This window comes from Crocodylus siamensis, chromosome 4, assembly GCF_052110815.1.
Source record: "Crocodylus siamensis isolate JL-2025a chromosome 4, ASM5211081v1, whole genome shotgun sequence".
NCBI classification, from domain to species: Eukaryota; Metazoa; Chordata; order Crocodylia; family Crocodylidae; genus Crocodylus; species Crocodylus siamensis.
The window spans coordinates 4,085,690-4,109,078 of NC_143398.1; the positions used below are offsets into that span (position 1 = coordinate 4,085,690).

Consider the following 23,389-nt stretch of genomic DNA (forward strand, 5'->3'; position numbering starts at 1 on the left):
TGCATCATTTGCCTTTTATTGAATTAAGCCATTTGAAAACCAGACTATACAGAAACTATACACTCCCTTCCCACACCCCAAACAAAAGATACCAGCCAAGTCATAAGACACAGTTAACCTAATGTGCATACAACAAGGGGAGGATAAAGTGGAACATTTTAGCTGTCTGTTTGCTACCTGGATTAAAAAGACCTTAAAACAATTCAGATTGGTGCCCTCCCTCCAATTAAAAAGAAAGGGGGGAAGGGCTTCTTGGTACCCCAGAAGATTTTGGACAGTAGATGGTAAGACATTCTTCATCCCCCAACTGCAAAGTTGACACATTTCATTTCCAATTTTAAACTGGCCGCATTTCACTTTTGCTTCCTGAATGTGCCTAATATTCCTGGATGCTTGCACTGTTTAAATACCTACTACACCATATAAAAGATGGATCGGTTAGAACTATGCTGGTCCCAATGTTTTAAGTGCTGTCCTTACCTCTGCAGGACATATTTTAAAGCATTCTGCTACATTGACCTGATGTAGCAAATTTTTGGGGTGCAATAATATGGTAAACTATCCTAGAGGAGAAGCTAATCGATTCTGTGGGGGATGTTGTTTCAATCAAGTTTTTATTTCATGACAGCAAGGAAAAGGGGGGAAGTCTAACAAGCTAGAGGGAAGGGGTGAATTAAGCCCATCAATATCAAATGCACACTAATGTGCGTCAGTGAGCTACCCTAGATGACCAAAGTCAATAAGATACTTGGCATTTATATGATGCTGTCCTAAGATAATCATGTTTTTTCTGAGCCCTTTGCAAATATCGTGTTGTACAGCCCCACGGTGACATCCCTCTAAGGTAAGGAAGGATCATGAGCCCCATTTTACAGATGGGAACCGTGAGGCTCAAAGAATTTAAGTGACTTGTTCAATATCACAGAATAGAGGCAGGATGGACAATGTGTACTTACACGGTTCCCTAGTTGGGATCAGACAATTAAATTACTCTCTAAAGACTTGTATTACCACTGATCATTAAAAAAAACCAAACAAACGATGAGCCCAAAGTCAGCAAAAGTCATTGCCTCATTAGCTCATTAAATATAAAATTAATCCATGAAAAAAACCCCAAAATTTCTCACTGACTAGAAATGTGATAACTTAAAAATCAGACTATGGAGATAAATAAGACAAAAACTGACATAATCTAAGAGACCTATTGGGCAGATATTTCTGCCTACCTATAGGTAAATCCAAGAGAAGTATCCGGGCCTCCAATCCACTTAATATTTTAATCCACAACTTCTCATCAACCCAAAATATATGCACAGAAAACCCTGTAAAAATCAATTGTACAAAGTTAAAATGCAACTTCACAGACTACCTTAGGGAGCAGGGAGCTCCATTTTAATTGCGAGCAGGGTTTGGTTACCTATAAAAATATAGGTATTTAATGAAAATATACAAAAACGCCAAATGTAGTTTAGGCTCTCAGAAGTGCCTGGGGTGAGATGGGCTGGGATAAATATTGGCTGGCACCTCTGGAATACCTCCCTCAAAGGATTTTATGCAGGTCCCCCTCTAGAAGTAGGAGTTGTTTGTATGGGTAGGAGCTGAGCACAGAAGCACAGAAGACTGCTTCTGGCTCAGAGCTATGAGGTGAACCAGCTGTGCAGGCCCTGGATCACACGTTCTTCTGTAGCATACGGTCACCTTATAACTGGCATCCTCACAGCTGTCACATGTCTATCTATGCCACCCAGCCAGCCCACTCAACAACGTCTGCTCTTTCAGTGGTTGAAAAGCATGGATTTTTTTGGCATGTTACAGCATAACAAAGTGTCTCTTTCGAAAGAGTGAGACTGTTCACATTGTCAGGGAATCTACCCTCCACTTCAGTCCACAGAGCAGTGCCACAGACTAGTTCTGTAAGGAAAGAGAGAAGTGAATCCATTTACAGCCTTCACATTTAAGGACACAAAGCTGTTGGTCATATAAATACAACAACAGGTCATACACCTCAAAAGTATTCCACACATTAACTTCTGGTGATGACTAGTGGCCTGATCCTGACAGAATGGTGAATATCCTCAATTCCCACTGACATCAGCGGGAAATGAGGGTGCTCAGCACATTACACATCAGTCGCCGGCACTCTGACAATGCAGGATAAAAGTTAAAACACTAGTTCCTGGTCCTGGGAAAGTTAACCAAGCAATCACTGTTTTGTTAAGGATTCAGATTAAAGGTCCTGAAAGAGTAACTTCCATGGCTTCCAACTGCTGCCTCTGAGGCTCTGGAGATAAGAGCCAGTGGGAGCCTGTTAAGAGATCAGTCAATTTCCAGAAGCAGGAGTGACCATCTAACACATTTTCACTCTCATCTAAACCCAAAACCCACACACACATCTACACTGGTGGCAAAGGATTAAAATGCTGTCATCTTGTGTAAGCCTGTGCTTCCAGCACGGCTACCTCCAGCTGATGTGTACCCCTGGAGAACTGGGAGCCTGTTCTTGCCTGATTAAGACAAGAGTAGTTGGACTAAAATTTAAATAATACTGCAGACAAATGGGCAGAAAGCAAGAGTTCCTAAGTAACTGCTCCAACAGCTGGTTCCCATTATTTCCTAACCCTGCTTGAGCATCAAATAATTTCTATCCAGACACTACAAAAGAGGCAAGTACAAGCCAGTGATGCTGTGGCTGGGAGCACTTATCTTTGACTAATGGCACCTGGATTCACACTTCAGCGCCCTCTCCATTCAGCCTTCAGTTTCCCAGTAAGTCACCAGACTCAGCTTCGCTAAGATTCGGCAGCTCCTAGTACCGAGAAGCCTTGCTGGAATGTCATTGATAACTGGACAGTTTTCCGCAGCCATGTAACTTCAGACCCCTTCTCCCCAAAGACAGCTGCAGAGAGGGGATCAAGATACAGAGAGAAAGTTTCAAGCCTTTCCTTGCTAGTCACTAAAGCTGCAGTGAAGGACCCTGCTCTATATCAAGTGAAACTCTTCTGCCTCCTCTCTTTTACTGTGATCCCTGTGATCCTGGAAGGCAGGCTGATTAACTTCTGGCCTTCAGTCTGCTTAGAGGGGCAATCTTCAGCCTCTGGCTCCAAGCAGCTCAGAAAAGCTGCAGTGTCAGTCAAAGATCACGTCAGGTGAGAAACTGCCTTGGGCAGAGCGGATGAGCTCTGTTCAAAGCCATTCTGCTACTGCCCAAGCAAGTCCGGAGAGAGCAGGCGAATGAGGTAAGTCATACAGAAAAGCCAAGAGCCTTTCAGTCAGCCAGAAACATCTTCTGCTTCCTCGCTCCCCAGACAGATGGAAGGAGAAAAACATTGTGTTAAGCAGAAGAGCTGGAAATGGCCAGCCAATCACTTGACATTGCAGCACGGTTGCAGAAACCTTGCACTGAATCCTGATGCGCTTACTTCACACAACACTGTGATGTCATAAGGAAGATAGCAACAATGAGTTTCAGGGCATCCACCTTACTCGCTTTGTACTTCTCTCTGCTACTTCAGTCCCAGCTAACGGCAATTCAGTGGCACGGATTTAAACCAGTCTGTACCTTGATGGCTTATCCTGTTGTGAGTGAAGTCAATCAAATTTCCGCTCAGAACATCACAGGATCATGCCCAAAGTTGCTTCCTAACCTCCTTTAGAAAACAAGCAGTACAGAATAAAGCATCTTCTATCACAACCAGCATATTACAATTTCAGCATGAAACAAATAGAACATAATAAAAAACAGGTGTTCATAACTCTAAGGGGTGAAAAAAAAAATCTTTTCCCTGCCCCAACTCAATTTTAAAAATACAGAAGCATTTTGTAAACAGTACTGTAGGGGAAGGGACACCGTCAGGTTCAAGATAGCATGCTGCATATTTACAAGAATGCCCTTATAAGAAATACATTTCGTGTAAAAAAGGATGTTTCTTGAGTCTCTCACTCTCCACCATTTTGGCTGTTTGTTCAGTTTCAGCATTTCAGGTAGACACCAGGATTTGTGCATGCAGTTAGTTTCTGGTCTATCCATCTCCCAAGGTCTCACTTATTAACATGATGCTGCAGTGCTACGTAGGACACTGGAAAGAATAATCGTTACAAGCACAAATTCAACTGGTTTTTTCCTTATGTTACACATTTCACAGGACAGCTTCCATTGGTCAGGGGCTTTAAAGAGAGCTCTTCCTGCCCTCCCCAAACTCACCATTCCAACAACTTTGACCTGACATTGTCCATTTATGAGGAGTCTTATAAAATTGTACTTTTTCCTGTTCTACTGAATGTCAGGCATCTTGGATCCCCCGCCCTCTCCCCGCCTGCTAGTCTTATACCATTCTTTTCTTCCTCTTAGCAGCTTCCTAAAACAACAAAAGGATGTACTGAGCAGGATGTACTGGGACATTCATTTATTCAATGGAACGGAGATGCTGTCTTTATTTCCAGGGTTTGTTCTGCAGACTGCCGCTGCTGAAGGAGCGGGTGGCAAGGGAGCCAGCTGAGTTGGTGGTGGAGAGGTTCTGGCTGCTCCTCACAGTGGAAGCCCTGCAGTCCCGGCCCGAGGAACCACGGTTAAGGCGGTCTGAGGAAGAGAGACCAGAAACCTGTGTGAAGCGGTGCACAAGGGTACAAAGCAATTTTGTTTCAGCAGGGGGTGGGTGCTACCTGAGCCAGAAGAGCTTGGGATGGAAATAATACCTTGGTATGAGTTTTAATTATAAGCTTCTAGACCAATTACCTAATACATCTTGATGTTTCCTCAAGGCAGTGGCCATCTACTGGAAACAAAGCAGCAGGATGCGGGACAAGCAGGGCAAGTGTTATAAGAAGCCCTTCCTGCTCTAGGGCTGCCTGATGCCTGCCCTTTGAGGATGCTCAGAAATCACTCGTGGAGGGACAAGGTGAATATCTGCCATGGCCACACTTGTTTCCAGCATCCATAAAGGTTGTCAGCAGATGGGTCAACCACCACCTCACAATCCTTCTGTACTTTAGACCCTCAGCAAACCACCCCACACCCCACCCCACCCACATCTGCTACCATCGTCACTGTGCTCAGCCTTCATTTAGGTGGTCACGCCCTCTTCAAGGCTCATAGGGCAGGTTCTGCTCCTGAAACATGTACCATTACTGCCCTGCCCCAACATCCCCCATCACTGATGCAGCTGGAGAGGAAGCCAGATAACCATGTTCTAGCAACAAGTGTGAGAAAGAAATGGAAAGGCTTCACTAAAACAGACCATGGGTTCCTAAATTCTGGGTGGCCTGGTGCACACCTGCCAATACACTGGTCTTGGATTTTAGTAATTTATGGGCCAAATCCTGACTTCCTTTCCCCAGACACCTGATTACAAATAGAAAGTGGTGCAATAGCCAATTCAGAAGAGAGTCTGTGGGAACTTTGCAAACTCAGGGGCCACCAGGGCAAAATCACATAGTTTGTTAAGGGGTCTTACTGGCAGTATCTGAAGGGATCTGTTCTTCTTCCAGGTAGCACTTTATCTTTTGTAGATCTTCTGTAGTAAATCTCCACTTATTCTCAGCGGGCATGGGTGGCACTTTAGGGCTGGCCCTTTTCCGGGCAGAAGAAGTTTGGGTCGTCAACTGGCAGGATGTTGGGAATGAGCCAGTGACTAGTCCTTCAGGCACCTTCTGTGCAAGGACTTTTAGGCCTGCGGGCAATACAGAGCATACAATAATTCATCATTCGCAGTGCTTGACCAGCCTCTTGAAAATATCTGTCTCTGGATTAGAAGTGGGAAGGAGAGTTTCTGATTCTTGCCCCGTAATTGCATCTACATAACAGTGTTTTGTTTTTTTTTGTTTTTAACTGTTGAAGTTTTTAGACCAGTCGCTCCCAACCTTGGGTTGCGACACAAATCAGGATCATGGGGGGCTCTGCCCCTCCCACCTGTGGGGCTCTCCCGGCATACAGTCCATGCAGCTCTCACCACCACTGCCCCCGCATCATCTCAGCCTGGCCTGGGCTCTGCCACTGCCAACGGGTATGAGTGAGTTGGCGGCAGAGGTCGCAACCTGGATTTAGGGTCGCAGCAAAAAAAAAAAAAAAAAAAAAGGTTGGGAGCCTCTGCTTTAGATCCATAGCCCCAGAAGTACTGAGCACTCCCAACTCCCCCAAGTTTCAGTAGAAGCTGTAGATATTTGGCATTTTGTAGAATTAGTCCTTGAAAAAGAATGGGCCTTTGCCCAATGGAAACTGTGGCTATTGCATGAAGCATCACAATTTGTAGCAGATGAAAATCCTTGGAAACATCCAGTCGTTAAAAGCAGCTACAAGGACTAGGCTTTCAAAGCTGAGACTGCAGATTTCAAGGTGTAAGAGTGGAAAGAAGTCTAAATGCTTCCACCACCATATTATTTAGGGTCTCTACCCTTCAGCAAAGGACTGAAGAGATACTAAAGAAACTAAGAGGTCCAATCTTGGATTCTCACGAACTTTAGAAATGCTTGGAGATAACAGGAAGACAGGATGTTAGGCTGCTCTCAGTGAAAGCTAACATGGCGTGGTGCAATGTGATGGAACTAAATGAAAGTAATGGAAGTAAATCAGACTCTGTGGAGGGATGGATTTGTGCACTAGTCTGTAATCTCTGAGGACTGGGGTTAAAAACCCAGCTACCTATTTTAGATCATTTGCAAACAAAGTGTCATGATTCTGTGGTATCCTCCTAAACCTTGTTTACAGTTTCTCCCATGGTTGCTTTAGCACCTGTGTGCCATTGAGGGCTCTCCATTGCTGCCAGCTCTGGCAGGCATGGGTTGTGCTAGCATAGATCAGCTGTCAGCATTTAAGACCACCACTGCCTTTGGATCTCATTCACATGACAGCACTGCCTCCTGTTTATACCAGGGTTTCAGCATTAGAACTGGTGGGAGAATTTTTTAAAAATCCCCAGTGCCTGCCTATAAGACACTTCACCAAACCAACCCACAATTCAAAAAACTGACAGATGCCTCCAGCTGAGAGCTCTGAGACCAGAGCAGTCATGATGTAGTTGTTTAGGGCTGAGATACACTGATGGAGTTATGTCGGCAGAGCTAACCCCAAACCCTAGCCAAGTGCCTGCACTGATCTGCCAGAAAAAAACCCCTCACCTCCAGATAACATGAATACGTTCTCAAAGCCTCTCTCGCACATGGTGGTGGCAGCCTGGCTGGCTATTCGCTCGTCATCATCGTACAAGATAATGATCTTTCCATGGGCATTTTTCTGATAGGCAGTTGTGTCAAAGATCCTATGCATTTTTCAGAGACTTAATTTGAATCAGATAGTTGAGATCTTCCCAAAGCTATAAAAACAACAAAGATGCAGGAGGACCCAATCTGAAAGCAGGAAAATTGCCAGGCTGTGTGGTTACTAAGCAAGAATATGGCCCTCCTGTAACCTAACATTAGCACTCCAGGAAGGGCACAGCTCACTCCCCAATTCTGGAATTCAAATCTCTGAGAAGATCTTGTTCCATGACAGTTCTGCTAGTTTATCTAGCAACATAGAAGACAACAGTAAGAAGTAAGGCCTACACAGATCCCTCCCTCCCACAGTCTATGGAAATCTAGAGCTTTGAAAATTGTCCACTTAATTCTGATAATCTCCTCTCAATCCTTCAGAGAGGCCAAGCTGCACTATGGTTCCCACAGGAGAAAAGCTGGGTAAGCCCATACGGTGAAAGGCAGCACTGGGCCGAAATGCCCCAAGCTGGCTATACACCCAAAAGCTGCACAGAAAGTCACATTAGCAAAGTACTTTGCCAAGGCTAATATGTCCTGCTTCTCAGCAGCAGAGGTGCTCAGCAAAGGGAACAGAACCCCAGCATCAGTTAAATCATGTGCACCACAGCAGGGTCACATCCTGCTGCCCCTGAAAACATCCTACTGGCTTAATGTAGTCCCATTAAGGTCAGTGAAGAACTACTGGCTTTTGTTTTGCTACAAGTTCGGTTCTCTTGAGATCCAGGGCTGTGCAAAGGATACATATTCCAGAATATTATTGGTGTATGGATTCATGGTCCTGGACAGTGTTGCAATTGGGTAGGAATACGCTGCAAAGACAAGAAAGAAAAGGTTTAAGAAATGACTGCTCCTGTCCATCAGTTTAGAATTAAGTGACCACTGTGAGGTGTCCCTCTCCAGCACACCCCACCTACCTGCTCCTATATTGCCCATGCTAAACTCAGAAATAAGGCAGAGAAGCTGCGGTGAGGCTGCCCCTCACAAGATCTCAGTCTCTGGCATGTGGAAGAGAAGCAGGCTAGCAGACCATGCTTGACAGCAGTGCCCTCAGGACTGCTGCAGAAGCAGGCAGACATATCCCATCCAGGGAACATAAACTTAGTTCCCAATGAACAAGGGTTAACTTCAGCTCAGCTTCCCCCTTCCCAGTATTGCAGGGGTTATATAAGAGATAAGATCTTGGAAATTCTTATCAGCTTGACTTCCCAGGTCCCTCTTCTGCTTGTTTTGCTTGCTCTATATCTGAAGAGGCAGACACTGCCTCTGTTGTCTACCAACCTGGAACTGGAATAGGGAAGTGGCAGGGCACAGTCACTACTCTAAGCAGGGCTTTCCCAGTGGTCCCCTTACAGGCCCCCTCATCAGCATCAGAGCACATTGTGCATAGCTCTATGCCATTCTTCCCTGCACAGCTGCTCTGTACTTCAGGCACCAGTTGATGTCTTGTGTTGTAGGATGGGACTCGCTACTAATGAGAAAAACTGGCACTGGGCCCTCACTGATGCACATTTGAGGCAGAAATTTAAGAGGGCCAGAATCTGAACATAGCTCGCAACTAAGGTAGGTTCCTCATGGGAATCCCACAGTGGTCATCTCTCCCTTACCTCCAACAATATGACACTGGTCGTACGCATCTCGATCCCGTACATCTAGCAGCAGGAAGGGGCAGTCGGGATAAGGTCCATCTTTAGTATCATTAGTGTCAGGTTTCTTTGGTGTGTCCTTGTGTATGTCTAGCTCACCGACACCACTTATCAGGCTACAGGAGGAAAAAAAAATGAGAGTTTGCATCAGAATCTGCTGTCAACAATTCTTTGCCTCTTCATTAAGATCAGGATACTTTCCAGTTACTAACTTGTCCAATGGACAGTTTCCATCACTCTTCTAAGTTTGTTATCACACTTCAAAGAATCACATGGACCACTACAGACAGACTGTCCTCTGTTTCTCTAGAAGACTGATTCCCTTTGTAACTAGCCTCCTCATGAGTTTACAGAGTACCGAACATCCAAAGTTCGGCCTGATCTGATGCAAGTTGAGCCCCAGACATTATGACAAGAAACAAAATCAATGAATTATTCACAGACAAATGGTTTCAGATTTTGTCATATGAGAGCTTGGGATCAGCCATCACCTTGATGACTGGTCCATGAAAAGTAGCCACTGACAGTGCTTTAAAGACGGTTACTGGAATTCTGGGACATGTATTGTGTACGAGGCTTGGCAGTGACAAAAGGAGTACTCCAAGCACAGGGGGACATAGGAGAAATATAGTGTGGGGGGAGGGGGAGGAGAAAGAGAGGAGAGCCATTCTTTGTACATTGCTATCAGATACCTTTGCAAAGTAGACCGATATGACTCTCCACCACCAGTGTTGTTTATGAATAGGACTGGACTAGGTGGGTTCTCAACAGGGCTTGCCTTCCCATTTGTCCCAGCTTTGAGTTGAACATCACCATCTGAAACGATGCCATTACCATCTAAAAAAAAAAAGACATTGAAAAAAACAGAATTGTGGAGCAGTTTCTCAGACCACTGGGAGAAGTCTGGATCTAGACCCGGATTAAATAACTCTGGACCATTTCTACAAAATGCAAGGAAATCTTCTTCTACTACAGAAGTTCTACCACTTGGCAGGGGGGTGGGTGAAAACTATTAGCTGTCAGCAACTGGAAGAATTAACCAGGTGAACAGCAGGCTTCATTTCTGAGGGAAGGTTGAAGGACAGAGTGCAAAAAGACATACATGCAGTAAAAGTGACCAGGAAGGACAGTCAAATACATCCCACACTAGAGAATTACAATGAGAATAACAAGGCCAGTGTTGCCAGAAAGACTGCTAGCATGATAACTGCCAAGGCACTGAACTCCAGCCTCAAAGGGCACAAATCAAACTGGAAACACAAGGATGTAGATCTCTCTCCTCAGTCAAGAGCATTACCTTCCAGCTTTTGGATTTCCTCAGCTGTCACTTCTAACGGTTTATCAGACAGGGAAGCAACATGGATGACCTGGAAGAAACAAACAAAACTTGGTCCAAGACTCTTGTTGGGACATGAGGCAGCAAAACCAATTCTTCAGAGATCCAGGTATATCAGAGCACACTGAATAAGACTGCCCCTTCTATTGGCTTTACTTCTCAAATATCAGTCCCTGGCCCAGGCCAAAGAGCACTGGCATCTTTATTAAAAAGAAGAAATAATCCAATGTCAGAATGAAAAGACCCAATTCATTCCACAACAGTCCCAGCTTATCTCAACACGTTTTTAAAAAATTGCCTTTCAAGTAACAGGCTACACATTTCAAAACCCACCCTGCCTTATAGGAAAGAATCACAGCATTGCAGGGTCAACCTTGTACCACGTGCAAGATCAATCCTGAAAGGTGACCAGCACTGAACCCTATCCATGCATCACTTAAGGCTCAAGCCTGCAACCCTCCCCAGGTAGATATAATAAACTGTTGATTATCCAGAATAATTAGCACCACCATCACTCCAGATAATCAAGTTTCCCAGATAATCAGACACTACAGTATGGAGTCCTGAAAACTATAATTACTGTACTGCACAGCAAATATTATAAAACAAGAAATAAACTATATGGTGCTGTGTAATGTTTTAAAATATCTCAAAGTGCTAGTAAATAAAAAATATGTAGTTGCTATTCTGAGAAGCCAAGCCCAACTGTAGGCTTATGGTTTTGTTAATACAAAACCTTCTGGTTAACTGTCTTTTTGAATAATCGATTCTCTGCTGTAATCCTATTGAAGTCAGTTAGACTAACCAAATGACAGTTTCTGTCTAGGAACCTCTATCCAGGCAAGTTTAAGCTCCCTTCTGTGCTCTTTCCAGAAGTGGACATCTCCCTTTCAGGTTTTCCTGACTCTTTTAATGAATACCTTTAGTGACAAACTCTTGGGCTGTTGCATTTTTGTCTTTTCAGTTTTTTCTTATATATTTTCTCCATAGTGTGCCATATTTCTTCCATTAAAAAGAACCTTAAAAACAACCCTTTTGGCCTATAATTGCTGATGGATCACAGTTGTGACCAGTTTGCAATCTGATATGCTGCTCCTTTCATTAAGAAAATCTCCATTTCACAGATGGAGAGAACTAAGTTTCCAGAATTGTTCACTTCTTCTGGATGCTTTCTTGAAACACCTAAGGCTTCATTTCAGAGGTTCTGAGCATGCGCAGTTGCCACTGATTTCAGTTACAGCAGAAAATGATCTGCAATTCTAGAAGTCTGGTTTAGATTTTCCACTTCTTTTTAACCTTCTGCCAAAAGAAAGCCACAAGGAAAGGGGCAAAACTCACGAATACAAATAAGTCTCCAGAAAAAGCTTCAAGTGTACACACACACACACATCATATTGTGTACAAAGTTCTGCCAACAAGAACCTAATCATAATTAGCAAATATAGGTGATTATTACAAACTGGTTAGAAACAGGTGTACATACCAGCTGGGCCAAAGTAGTCACCTTTAGTCTTCTGAATAGCTCATCCTTTTTGTGTCTGTAATCTTTCAAGAGAAAAACAGAAAGAAACATGTCTTTATATCCAACCCCATTTCCTCTAAATACCGACTATGAGGCTCAACAAGAGCTCTTATTGTAAAGACTCTGACCCATCAGGTTTTTAAAGGGACTAGAATTTCAGGCCGACATAGGTTACAGGGAACATGAGAACCAACCTGAAGGGCTGAGAAAAATATCAATTATAGAGAGATTCTGCCTCTTAACAGGTATGATTAGAAAGGGGAGGGGCAGATCCAACCAGTCCCCGCTCCTCCCACCCCCAAATGGCATCATTTTAAGCTAAACTAAACAGTGGAAAGCCATTCAAAGTGCTTAACTCCCCTTCTGTTCCCGTTCAGATCTCACCCACTTCTGTGGAGCCTCTTAAGTCAAAAGCAATGTTCTGTGACCTGAATTTTTATTGTACTGTTTACAGAAAAGTTAGTGTCTCTGTCCCAGAACTTTAAGTTCTGGAAGCAGTCACATACAAAGAATACATTTAGCTACTGCGATTTTATTGGTTAAGCTGCTTCAGTTCTTCTCATTTTATTGTAAGTTAAAGAAAGTCACATTTTGGTTCCCTCTGTCTGTCAATATGAATTCTCTACAAAGGAATGAAATTTTTAGTTGGAACTGCAAAGACAGGTGACCGTTATACAGCATCTGCATCCAGGTACACTTCACTACCAGAAAGCAACTGTACAGGTTACATCAGTACTACGTAAAAAGTCAAAACTGATCAAGCTGTTGGAAGGACCAGCATGTATTTAGCTTTATTAATTTTTCTTTTGACCAAGTGATGATAAAAGCAGATGCAGGATTGTTTGCCTCCTCAAATAACTGTACATCAAGCAAGAAGGCATATTTAGCAACAAGAGATATCTAATAACAAGAGAGATGAAGAGAGACGACTACGAACAGCGGGTGAAGGTTAGACAAGCTTCCTGACATGAGACACTCTTCCGAAGGGAAGAGGGAAACCTCTTTAATACGTTTCAAGTTAGACAGGACAGAACAGTGGAGAATGAGCAATAAGGGACATTTCTGCATTGGCTGGGAAATACAAGAGATGCTCCAACAAGGCTTTTCCAGCTCTGGATTCTGCAGCTGTTGAAACAAAGTTGTGTGTGGTTTACTAAACACACAAAAGCCATATTCCATCCTCTAATCTATGACCCAGGGGTCCTTAAAAAAAAGCGGAGGGAGGGGGGGAAGGAAGGAAAGCAAGGCATGCCTTAATCCTCCATTCTCTCTCTCCCTCTCCACTACACTCCCCCTTAGAAATCACAGACCTTTAAAAATGGGACTAATCCTCATCAAAATTGTATTTGCTATTTTCAAGAACATACCCCAGACCAACCCCAGTGCCAGCAGGGGAGCTGGCCAGCTTTGGGTTGCAGGGGGGAGACTGGTTATGGAACACAGAGCTGTTATCAAATCTAGGCTGCTAAATATGTTTCAATCCTGCCATCTGTTGGCTAGTCCCTGGCTTATGCGAAGGGAGTTTGGTGGGATTTGACCCTGATTTAAGCTAACATAAAAGCCAACAATAAAATTAGTTCTCTCATTAACAGTCTTTTGGCTCAGACAGCTAAGAGAACCAGGGGAACAGAACTTCCTTCACCACACCACGGGTCCTGGTTGCACACAATTAAATGGTTGAATTGCTGTTGCTTATACTTGCTGCATGCTGAAGCAGATCTTCAAATCTCTAGGACAGTCACACAGAAGAGGTACCATAAACCTTACCGAACTTTTGCACATACAATCAGTGAATAATTTCCATCGTCTCTATTCATGTATTCTTAAACGCATGCTTTCTTGGTGGGGTGGTATGTTTGGCTTGCCTGAGCCACATCCACTATCACAGCATAGGAAGAGTCCATAAATTTAGCCTTCTACTCTACTGAAAGAGATGCTAGAGCATGAAGCCCAATTACATGGTAGTAAATGCCTTGCTGATCTGTGGCAAAGAAAAGCAGATAAAAGCCATAGGTATAAGAGACCTGAACATTTTTTTTTAAAGTTGTAGAGTCCAGAATACGTCTATAAAGACTTGGTTTTGAGGATTCAAATGCAAGGTCTACACATCAGCCAAACCCCATGCACCTGGGAAACACAAACATTTGGAGGTACCCTCATTAGATTTTAAACCTAGAGTCCAGCAAGATATGCAGTGCTTTATGCTTGGACCCCTGAGCCTGCACCTTAACAGCTGCTATTAGCCACTGACCCAATAATGAGTATTTCTAATAGCACAATAGCAGCAAGAACACCTTTCTTCCAAACAGTCTGTTTCATCTGCCCACTACAGGACCTTCAAGTCAATATAATTCATTGTCCAAAAGATCAAGATCTACAGCCATGAATGAGCATAAACCTTTGCTTCTCTGGATACAAGATATAAAAGATAAGCCCTCTTACAGTTTGAAGTTGCTGAACCTTATGTAACAAGTCAACTGCACCTTGTTTTTATAACAATCATCACACATTGCAACTTCTAAATGGTTTTTTCACTCTCTTCAAACCAGAAGCATTTACACTGAAAGCAGTTCACACAACTCGTTACAAGACCTCATTCTGAACTTTATTAATTCAACTTCCCTTCTGAGCTCAGAAAACTATCATTTGTTAAACCCTCCATTTCAACACAAACAAGTCCAGTATTCACATTACTGCCCCCCTCCACAAACATGTCAAAAGAGTCAGAAAAAATGCTGCCCCTCACACCACCACTACTACATACCTGGCTTTACCGTGGCCAGTCCATTTGGATTTTCTGACATTATGTATCAATGAATTGGTGTTAAAATGTAAGTATTCAGCTGAGTATTTAGGAAGCACTGTACCTCTGTACTTCAGCAATGAGAGAAAACAATATTTAAGAAGTGGATCACACTGTGGTAGCTTCTCTCAAGTCTGTGCTCCAAAGGACAAATAATCACAGTTTCAGCTATCTTATCAGTTTTGATTTTCCAGTGGATTTGCGGTATTGAGTCCAACTCTCTCTGGTTACAGAAGAGACAGAGAATTGACTGTACTAGATATTTAAAGTTGTGTCCAACTGGTGTCATCTATCCATGAGAAATCAAGGCAAAGAAGTTTCTAAATTACCTGGGAACACAAGGTGCCTTTTCAGTAGAAAGCATGATGAGAAAATTTCTATTGTGCTCTAGAACTGGGATTTAACAAGAGGACTTCTTCATAAAAGGAAATGAGATTCGCAGCAGAGATTTAAAACTGAAGAGAAGCACAACAAGATTTATGGTACAGATACCACAGGACTGCCACTGCTTTTTAAATACTGAAATCTTAGCCAATCAACAAAGGATGTTGTGAAACAAGATAATTTCTCTTTTGACTCTCCCAAAAGACACACAACTTAAAACAGAAAAAGAAGACGGAGGAGCAAAAAGCAAAGGAACATTTCATCCAAAAACTTAACTACAAGCACATTTGTGTTCCAGACACAGTACCTGCCTTGTAATCTGAACTTTATGATATTTAATGGAACAGTTTTTAAAAAAAAACAACCCACAAAAACCTGAAGATGGGCATAAAAAAGCCTGATGTGAAGAAACTGATATTCAAGTCTCCTTAAAGCAGTATTATTTAGCTATAAATAATTATCTTGCCTTCTACACAAGCACGATAGTTCCAGCCAGTGAGAACAAAGAAGCAAAACTGACTAGAAACAGAAATTGAAAATGACCAACTTATTTTCACTGACAAAATCTGAATGACATACAAAAAACTGTTGAAGAACAAGTTAGATTTCCATCAGTTTTCAACATCTATAACATTAAATATAACAGGTTACATTCACTCCAGCAAGTTCAATGGAGTTGCACAGGGATGAATTTGGCTCATTATGAGGATCTTAAAGGGTCCTCATATTAGTTTAACATAGTGATTCTCAACCTGGGTGATGTGGCACCCTGGGGTGCCATGTGATTCATTCAAGGGTGCTAGCACCAGTAGGCGTGCAAACATGATTCACAAGATAAAACACAGAGATTTCAAGTAAGAACGCAGTGTTAAAAACATTCTGACCTGTTGGGTCCGAGTTCTTTGCAATGGAAGAACTGCTCTACTATTTTTCTGTAGTTAAAAAAGAAAAAGTCTAGGAACGGGTATTTTCTGAGGGGGCCTCAAGTCTGTCAAGAGGTACCTCAACTTTGAGGAGTGCCTTGAATCTAAAAAACAGTTGAAAACCACTGGTCTAATAGAAATGAAGCTTCAGATTCAGCTGCATAATAATAAACTGCGAAAGAAACCAAACATTTAACTCCAAAGATGCACAGAAAGTTGCACCCAGGGAATGTGTAGCTATTTCATTTACAGTCTAGTTTGGTTCATTATATTGGGAAAAGCTATAGTCACTTCCATGAAACAATCCATCTCTATACTAAACACTGCCCCTATCAGCTGAAGAGCCCCTGGGAGAAGTGTTCAAATACTGTATTAGTCCCTATGGATTTTAATCTACATATAATCCAGAAAGGGGGGTGGGGACAGGTGAATTAGAGAGATCAGAAGCAGAATTATTCTGATTTTTTGTGGGTGGGAGCGGATGGGGAGGGGTTAGAGACTTTCCTTTCCAGATCTCTGAAGGGTGGAAGGGGGCTGGGGAGGAAAGCCTAAGAAAATTAGTTTGGGCATAAATATTACCCACTGTTTTTAAAACCTAGGAGGAACATGTTTAATTAGGCAGGTGTCTAAGACACTCTAACAACATTAAAGAACAGCATCACTTATCACCAGACCAGCCTTGACCTGATCTGCTCAGTCTCTAGAGTTTCTCTTTCTCCTTTGTCCTTCCTATCAGCACCCATCCTGGTTAGTAAGATGATACAAGGCACCAGAGGGTTGCTGGAAGAGCTCCCAGAACTGTCTGCATGGATGCTTTATACAGGTTTATCTGTAGCCTAGGGGTCAGCAACCTTTTAGAAGCAGTGGGCTGAAATAACACAGCTTGGCCCAAGGGCAGCTGCCACTTGTGACCTGACTACTTCTGCCACTTCCCCAGCTACCAAATTATTACCACCATACCCATGACCCAGGCACCATTTTTCTTGCTGCTGATATTCTGTTTCTGTGGGCTGGATGAAATTGCTTGGCAGGCCAGATTCAGCCCACAGGCCAACCACTGCTGTAGAGGATTGTGAAGGAAAACTTAAAGCTACCTGATACAGAAATGGGGTGGATATCTACAATCTTAGCACTAGATGCTTGTAGCTCCTGTTTACCCTTAATTTGGGCACAGATGCTAAAAAGAAATGATACCCTCAAGACCAAAATGAATGGTGCAGGATTTGAATATGCACTTTGAACTAACCCATCTGTGACCCTCCAGGCCATAAGTTACTCACTTCTTTTCTTCTCTTCCAATTTCTCCATGCATTTGATCAGGCTGTTACCTACAAATCAGAGTAAATACTTGGTAAAAAGACTCTTTACAATAAGGGGTTGTATAACATTATGCTTAAACACTTATAAATGGAGGAGACTAGATCTCAGAGTACAAACAAATGCCAAGTGAAGCAGATTAGCTGTGCTGGGATATACCCCGGTATGGCAGATCTGGTTTTCTGGGCAAAACACATGTTATCCATTGTCACCCATTGTCCCACATAAGCAACAAGGCAGACGTATTCCCTGCTTAGAGACATGCCCTAGAGATTCCCATATTTGGAGGCTTCATATTATCCCAATAAGGACATAGCTGGCACAAACATTGCTCTACCAGATTTGGGCTTCTCAGGCTGGAAACAGACATGGCCTTTGGTTTTGCCATAACAATTTTTATGGCAACAAAAGCCAAAGCAAATAAACATCCCCGCCTTTCATCATACCAATTTTTTTTGTAACCACAATAAACAGTAATCATTTCTGCTGCTTTTTCATAGCACACATCTATATGCAAGTTTCTCCACTTAACCCCTGTATCTCTCATGAAAGATCTTGCTGAACAGCGAGTCAGGAGATTCGGTGGACTGCCTCAGCCAACCAGCCCTGGGATGAAGGTGCTCAGTACATCTAGCAATGTACATAAAGGGGGGAAACTTTCCAAGAAATAGTTGGGAAATCTGTTGCTAGCAGAAATGTCAATCTCTTTTTCAGGCATGTAAAGAATAGGTGTTCACTTAACCACTATGCCATATGCATCCATCCAAGTTTCAGCAGAATCTGCAAAAAAAAAAAGATTGGCATCCACAGTCTGCCAGCCAGATGTGCAGAGCTCCTGAAACTACTGGGTGGAGGAAGAAGAGGGAAGGTCCTCCAAGTTCCATCCAAAATACCTCCTTCTAATTAAAAGCACAGATGGTTTTGACAACATTTTGCAGAATGAAGGAACAGTTTTTAGAAGGCCGTAACCAGGACATCTACTTTGCTATAAGAGGAAAGGACTGAGAGTCATGACTTCAGCATTCTATTCTTAGCTCCAGTGCTATCGTACTGTGTGACCAGTAAGTGATCCCCACCCCTAGTACTCCCGTGTGTGGGTAAGTATTACTAAGCCAAATTCTGCTCTGTTACACCAGCATAAATGCAAAGTAATAGTTCTTATCTTCTATAGAATCACTCTGGACTTGCACTGGTGTAGGAAAGCAAAAACTTTTCCCAGCCAGAATTGCTTATCCTGCCCTCACAGAAGAGCCGTGTTGCTTTTTGACTTCTCAGTATGGATTCCAAGATTTTCAGGGAAGGTGTTCTGCCTTCTGCATGCACATTCAAGACCGCACAGTTTATAACAGTATCTACAGAACCTGGAGCTCCTCAGATGAAGCATCTGAGCTTGTGGAAACTGAATGCAAGTCCAATCTCTACCACAAAATAGGTATTTTTTAATTTGATTCAGATACGGGTAGCAAGCTGTTGAAGATGGCAGATGGAATAACAGCTTCCTTTTCATGAAAGTATGTACAATTTGGCTGTAGCATTTTGGACTCTTTGGAGGAAAGAGAGATTACTAAGAGGGCATTTGCAATAGTCAGGACCAGGAAGTAATTAAAATGCAAAACGGACAGATTTAAATAAAGAGGAGGCTCGGAAAGATGCCTGATTTAGGAAGCATCCAGAAGGGGCTGATGGGTGACTGTCAGTCATTAGAGATGGGATGCTGGGTGAGAAGTACGGGAACAGAGGTCAGATTTTTAGACCTTGGAACAAAGTCTGTGCGTCTAAGACTGGTTGGGGAAAAGAGAGGATCAAAATGAACAGAGTCATATCCAAGACTTCAGCCTTCAATGCATTTATTAATAAGCAGGTGACTGCATGGAATTTTTAGTCCTGCTAGCATAAGAAAAGAATCAGTGGCATACAATACAGTATTCTTCTTCAGTATAACATGCAAGAAATAACTAATATGAGAGAGATGTATAGGAAAGTAAAGTAATCTCAATGGAAATTGTATTAAAAAAATGTGTAGTGATAAGAGGTAGTAGAGTGAAGAATCCCAGATCATTTAAAGTGGTTCAAGGGCATATAGCTAGGAATAATGGGGGGGAAATCAGGCAGTTGCTTCTTTTCCCAGTGAAACTGAGGAAAGCTTCACACTCAGCACCTGGGGTGGACAGGGTGCATCTTGGAGTACTCAAAGAACTGGGTGAGGTAATTGCAGAGCCATTGTCTATTATCTTTGAGAACTTGCAGAGGTCAAATTAGGCCCCAGACAACTGGAAAAGGGCAAACATAGTGCCCATCTTTACAAAAGAGAAGGAGGAAGAACAGGGGAATTAAAGACCAGTCAATCTGACCTGGATATCTGAGGAGGCTCTTGAAGGAGGTCAACAAGGAATTTATTTCTAGGTATCTGGAGGAGAATAAGGTGATCAGAAACAACCAGCATAGATTCATCCAGAATAAAAGTCATGCCAGACTAAAATTATTTCTTTCTATAATGAAGAAATGGGCTCAATGGACAGGGGAGAGAGGTAAAACAGTGTATGTGATGTACCTTTATTTGAGCCAGATTCTTGACACTGACTTCCATGACATTCTCATTAGCAAACTAAGGAAATACAGTCCAGTTCAATGTTTCCCAACTAGTGTGCCAGCAGAAATGAACAGGTATGCCATGGAATTTTGGAAAACCAAAGTCACACAGTAGAAAAATTAAAGAAATGAATACATGAAACGTATCATTTATATAAATTAGTTTTGTGGACAGAACCAAAGTGTATTGTGTTGCTGTTCCAGTGTACAGATGCTATGCTCTAATGACTTTGGAAGTGGGGAAGGTGGGGAGGAGGGGTGTGCCACAGAACATTTTTAACGTAAGTATGCCTTGGATTGGAAAAGGTTGGGAAACACTGGTTTAGACGACTGCACTGTAGGGTGGATACATAATTAGTTGGATCATAATGCTCAAGGAACAGTTATCAATGGCCTGGTATCTGAGTGGGAAGAGGCACTGAGTTAGTCTATCCTGAGTCTGGTGTTGTTTAATACATTCATTATTGATTTGGGTGATAGGAATGAGAACATTTGCAGGTGACACAAAGTTGGTTGGAGTTGCAGACACTCTGGAGGGTAGGGCAAGGATTCAGAATGACCTCAATGAAATGCAGACATCCTCTGAAATTCATCAAATGAAACTCAACAATAAGTGCAAAGTCCTGCACTTGGGACAGAACACTCACATGCACAAATACAAACTAGAGAATGACTGGCTAGGCAACAGGATTGCAAAGAAGTACCAGAGGGTTACAGTGGATGACAATCTGATTATGAAGTAATAGTATATTCTTGGTGTAAAAAGCCAAACGCGTGCCGGGCTGTATTAGTAGGAGCACAAAAATGTGTTGGGCTGTATTAATAGCAGCACTATTTGGAAGTCATGGAAAATGCCTCTTTCCCTGTACTTGGCAACAGTGAGGCCCCACCTGGAATACTGCCAGACTGGGACACTGCACTTCAAGTAAACACGGGCAAATCAGAGAAAGTGTCTAGTAGAGTTCAACAAAAAAGGATGAGGCGCCTGGGAACCAGGATTTATGAGGAAAGGCTGAAAGAACTGGGATTATTTAGTCTGAAGAGGAGATGACTGACAGGGGATTTGATAACCAAAGGGTGGTTAAATGGAAGAGGGAGATAAATTATTTTATATACCCATAAGGACAAGGAGCAAAGGCCTTAAACTGAAGCAAGGGAAATCTAGATTGGAGATTAGGAAGCACTCTCTCACTTAGGGCAGGACTGTTCAATTACTGGTGGCTCACAGACCACATGCCCAGCCTAGCTGCTGCTATACCCACTGCACTAGCTGCAGCAGCAGTCAGGGTCTCTAAGCTCCCCTTCTCTCCTCCAGCTTCCACTTTCTGCCCCAGGGGCAGGGCACAGTGGGGAAGCCCTGTGGTTAGGGAGCTGGGGGTGGGTGCTAGGGCACCTGCACAGCATAGTGCAGTGGAGGATGGGGCTTCACAGCATGCAACCCCCAGCTACTTAGAAGCTGAACAGCCCTGACTTAGGGCAGGCATTTTTTGGGCGATATCTTTTATTGGAAAACTGTCCATCTGGGAGAGACTTTAAGACAAGCTGCTGGGCAAGAGTTGCCCTTAAAGTATTGCCTCTCAAAGATATCCTGAACTACAACGTCACTATAAACATACTATGATGCAGTTTAAAAGAAAGCTTTAAAATGTCAAGTTGTTTGTAAAATAATAACTTATACAAAAATAACTGGAAAACCCAGGCCATACATTTTGCTAGGCACTGTTACATCATGAGTCTGACCTCATCCAAGGCTCCGATTGTGATGAGGCCATGAAGTCATTTCCTAGTGTGCACACAGAGTAGCCAGCTTAATATAGGCAGGCAGAGATTTACTGCAAAGGAATTTGTTACTGTTTGAAACTTAACTTGTTGCTTCTTACCCCAGCTGATGTTTGCACTTACCAGTATCGAGGCGAGTTTTCACATACTGATACTTAGGGTTCTGGGGAATCCTTCTGGTTAAATACTATTAAAAAAAAAAGACAGAGAAAAGAAAAAGCAGCAAGTCAACACCCAGCTACATACCTTCCCTGCACACTACAAACCTCAGTGGAGTCAGGCTCAAGAGAGTCATTTGGGGAAGGGTCTAAAGAAGGATAAGAAAAGGAAAGGGTATGAGGAGAGGTGGAGAACGGTAAAGCCATCGGGCTGGCAGGGCTCTGTGGAGGGCATGCCTCAGCTGTTGAGAATCAGCCCTGTGCAGGGCTGGTGACGTGGTCAGAGCTGTCAGGGGGAGGATTGCAGGGGGAGCCCCCAGCTTCTGTTTACACCCCCAAATGGGTCCTTGAAAGAGTCTTAGGGCAGGGGGAGGAAATCTCTCCAGCACCTCCCTGCTCCAGGGAGACCCTCCCTACCGCCCACTTGGCATCCCCCACCTCACCAGGGGACCCCCTTAGGGCATCCCCCCACCCCATCAAAACCACCCCCACTTCCCACAACCTCCCAAAAGCCCCAACCCCCCACATCTTGGGACCCCCAGGGTGCCGCACCGCTCATACCCTCAGGACCCCTCAAAACCCACCACCCCGGGGCACCCCGCGGCGCTGCTCTAATCCTGCCCCCAGGACTCCCCCCCACACCATGCCTCAGCCCCTCACACCTCAGGAACACCCCTCACGTCCCCACAACCCCTGGGACTCCCCAGAACCCCTGCCCCGCACCCCCTCAGGACCTTCCCTCACCCCCTCTCCGCAGGACCGTTAACTTCCGTGCCCCCGCCACCTAAGAGCCCTGTCCCCACCCCGGACCCCCTCAGGATCACAACACCCCTCACTCCCAGGCCTCCCCCCACGCTTCAGGACCACGTCAACACCCCAGACCCCACCTCGGGGTCGCCGATGCGCCTCCGTCCCGACATCTTTTCAAACTGGCAGCTGAGCACTGCAGCCCCCCTCTCACGTCCAAACATGCCGCGCGCCCATTGGCCGGCCGCCGGCCCGCCGACCAATGGCGAGAGGCCTTACTCCTAGAGCGAAGGGGGCGGGGCCCGGCGCTCAATGGTTGCCCGGCAACGCGCGGGGACGCCGCGGCCACGGCCGCCCTGTGGCGCGGGGGGGGCGCCCCCCCGGGCGCTGCACCGGGCGCTGGCACTCGGCATAATATAATATAATATAATATAATATAATAAACAACATTATTATTATTAATAATAATAGTGCTCACAATGTGGGATAAATAAATAATATAATAATAAATACACAAATAAATAAATAATAATACTAATAAAAGCGCTAAAAATGTCGGATCATTTCTGAAGCAACTAATTGGCAATATGCAAAACCCAGATTATTCTTGGGGCATTTTAATAGACTTTTGGGGTTTCCTGTCAGCACTCTTTCCCGACCAGCGATCCTGGTTTTCTCTGATTAAAAAAAAATCCCCAATTTTTTAATTTAAAAAAGGAACCCCAAATCCACCTTTTTCTGTGATTAAAATGAAACTCCACTAATATCAATATATCTATAGATATCTAGATATAGATATATCTATATATAACTATAATGGTATATATATGTATAGATCTAGATCTATATCGATATATAGATATATCAATATAGATATAGATATATATCTATACATATCGATATCTATAGATATATAGATATAGCTATATATATATATAGTTAT

At 43.5% G+C, this 23,389-nt stretch overlaps 1 protein-coding gene across 3 annotated transcripts; it reads right to left on the reverse strand.

Moving 5' to 3' along the window:
- On the reverse strand, nt 1-22,662 carry CEP41 (centrosomal protein 41). 3 transcript variants are annotated; one of them, XM_090041502.1, is made up of 11 exons: nt 22,587-22,662; nt 21,665-21,728; nt 17,137-17,184; nt 11,708-11,769; nt 10,186-10,255; nt 9,581-9,725; nt 8,850-9,004; nt 7,987-8,054; nt 7,111-7,225; nt 5,451-5,666; nt 1-4,576 (listed from the first exon to the last, which is right to left on the reverse strand). In XM_090041502.1, the coding sequence occupies exons 1-11, from the start codon at nt 22,617-22,619 to the stop codon at nt 4,431-4,433; spliced, it is 1,122 nt and encodes a 373-aa protein (XP_089897628.1). In that variant the 5' UTR covers nt 22,620-22,662; the 3' UTR covers nt 1-4,430. The 3 variants fall into 3 exon arrangements, with proteins under 3 accessions (XP_089897628.1, XP_089897631.1, XP_089897629.1); XM_090041505.1 differs by lacking the exon at nt 22,587-22,662 and adding an exon at nt 17,916-17,953; XM_090041503.1 differs by lacking the exons at nt 21,665-21,728; nt 22,587-22,662 and adding an exon at nt 21,788-21,844.
- Nucleotides 22,663-23,389: the final 727 nt, after the last annotated feature.

Bases quoted from the DNA above. Each gene is read 5' to 3' on its own strand.
- CEP41 (XM_090041502.1), bottom strand. From the start codon at position 22,619: ATGTCGGGACGGAGGCGCATCGGCGACCCCGAG. The intron at 9,005-9,580 runs GTATCTGATAGC...TTCCTCCTGTAG, and splicing joins TATCGGTCTACTTTGCAAAG to CCTGATAAGTGGTGTCGGTG. The intron at 5,667-7,110 runs GTGAGGGGTTTT...TATTGCCCGCAG, and splicing joins CGTATTCATGTTATCTGGAG to GCCTAAAAGTCCTTGCACAG.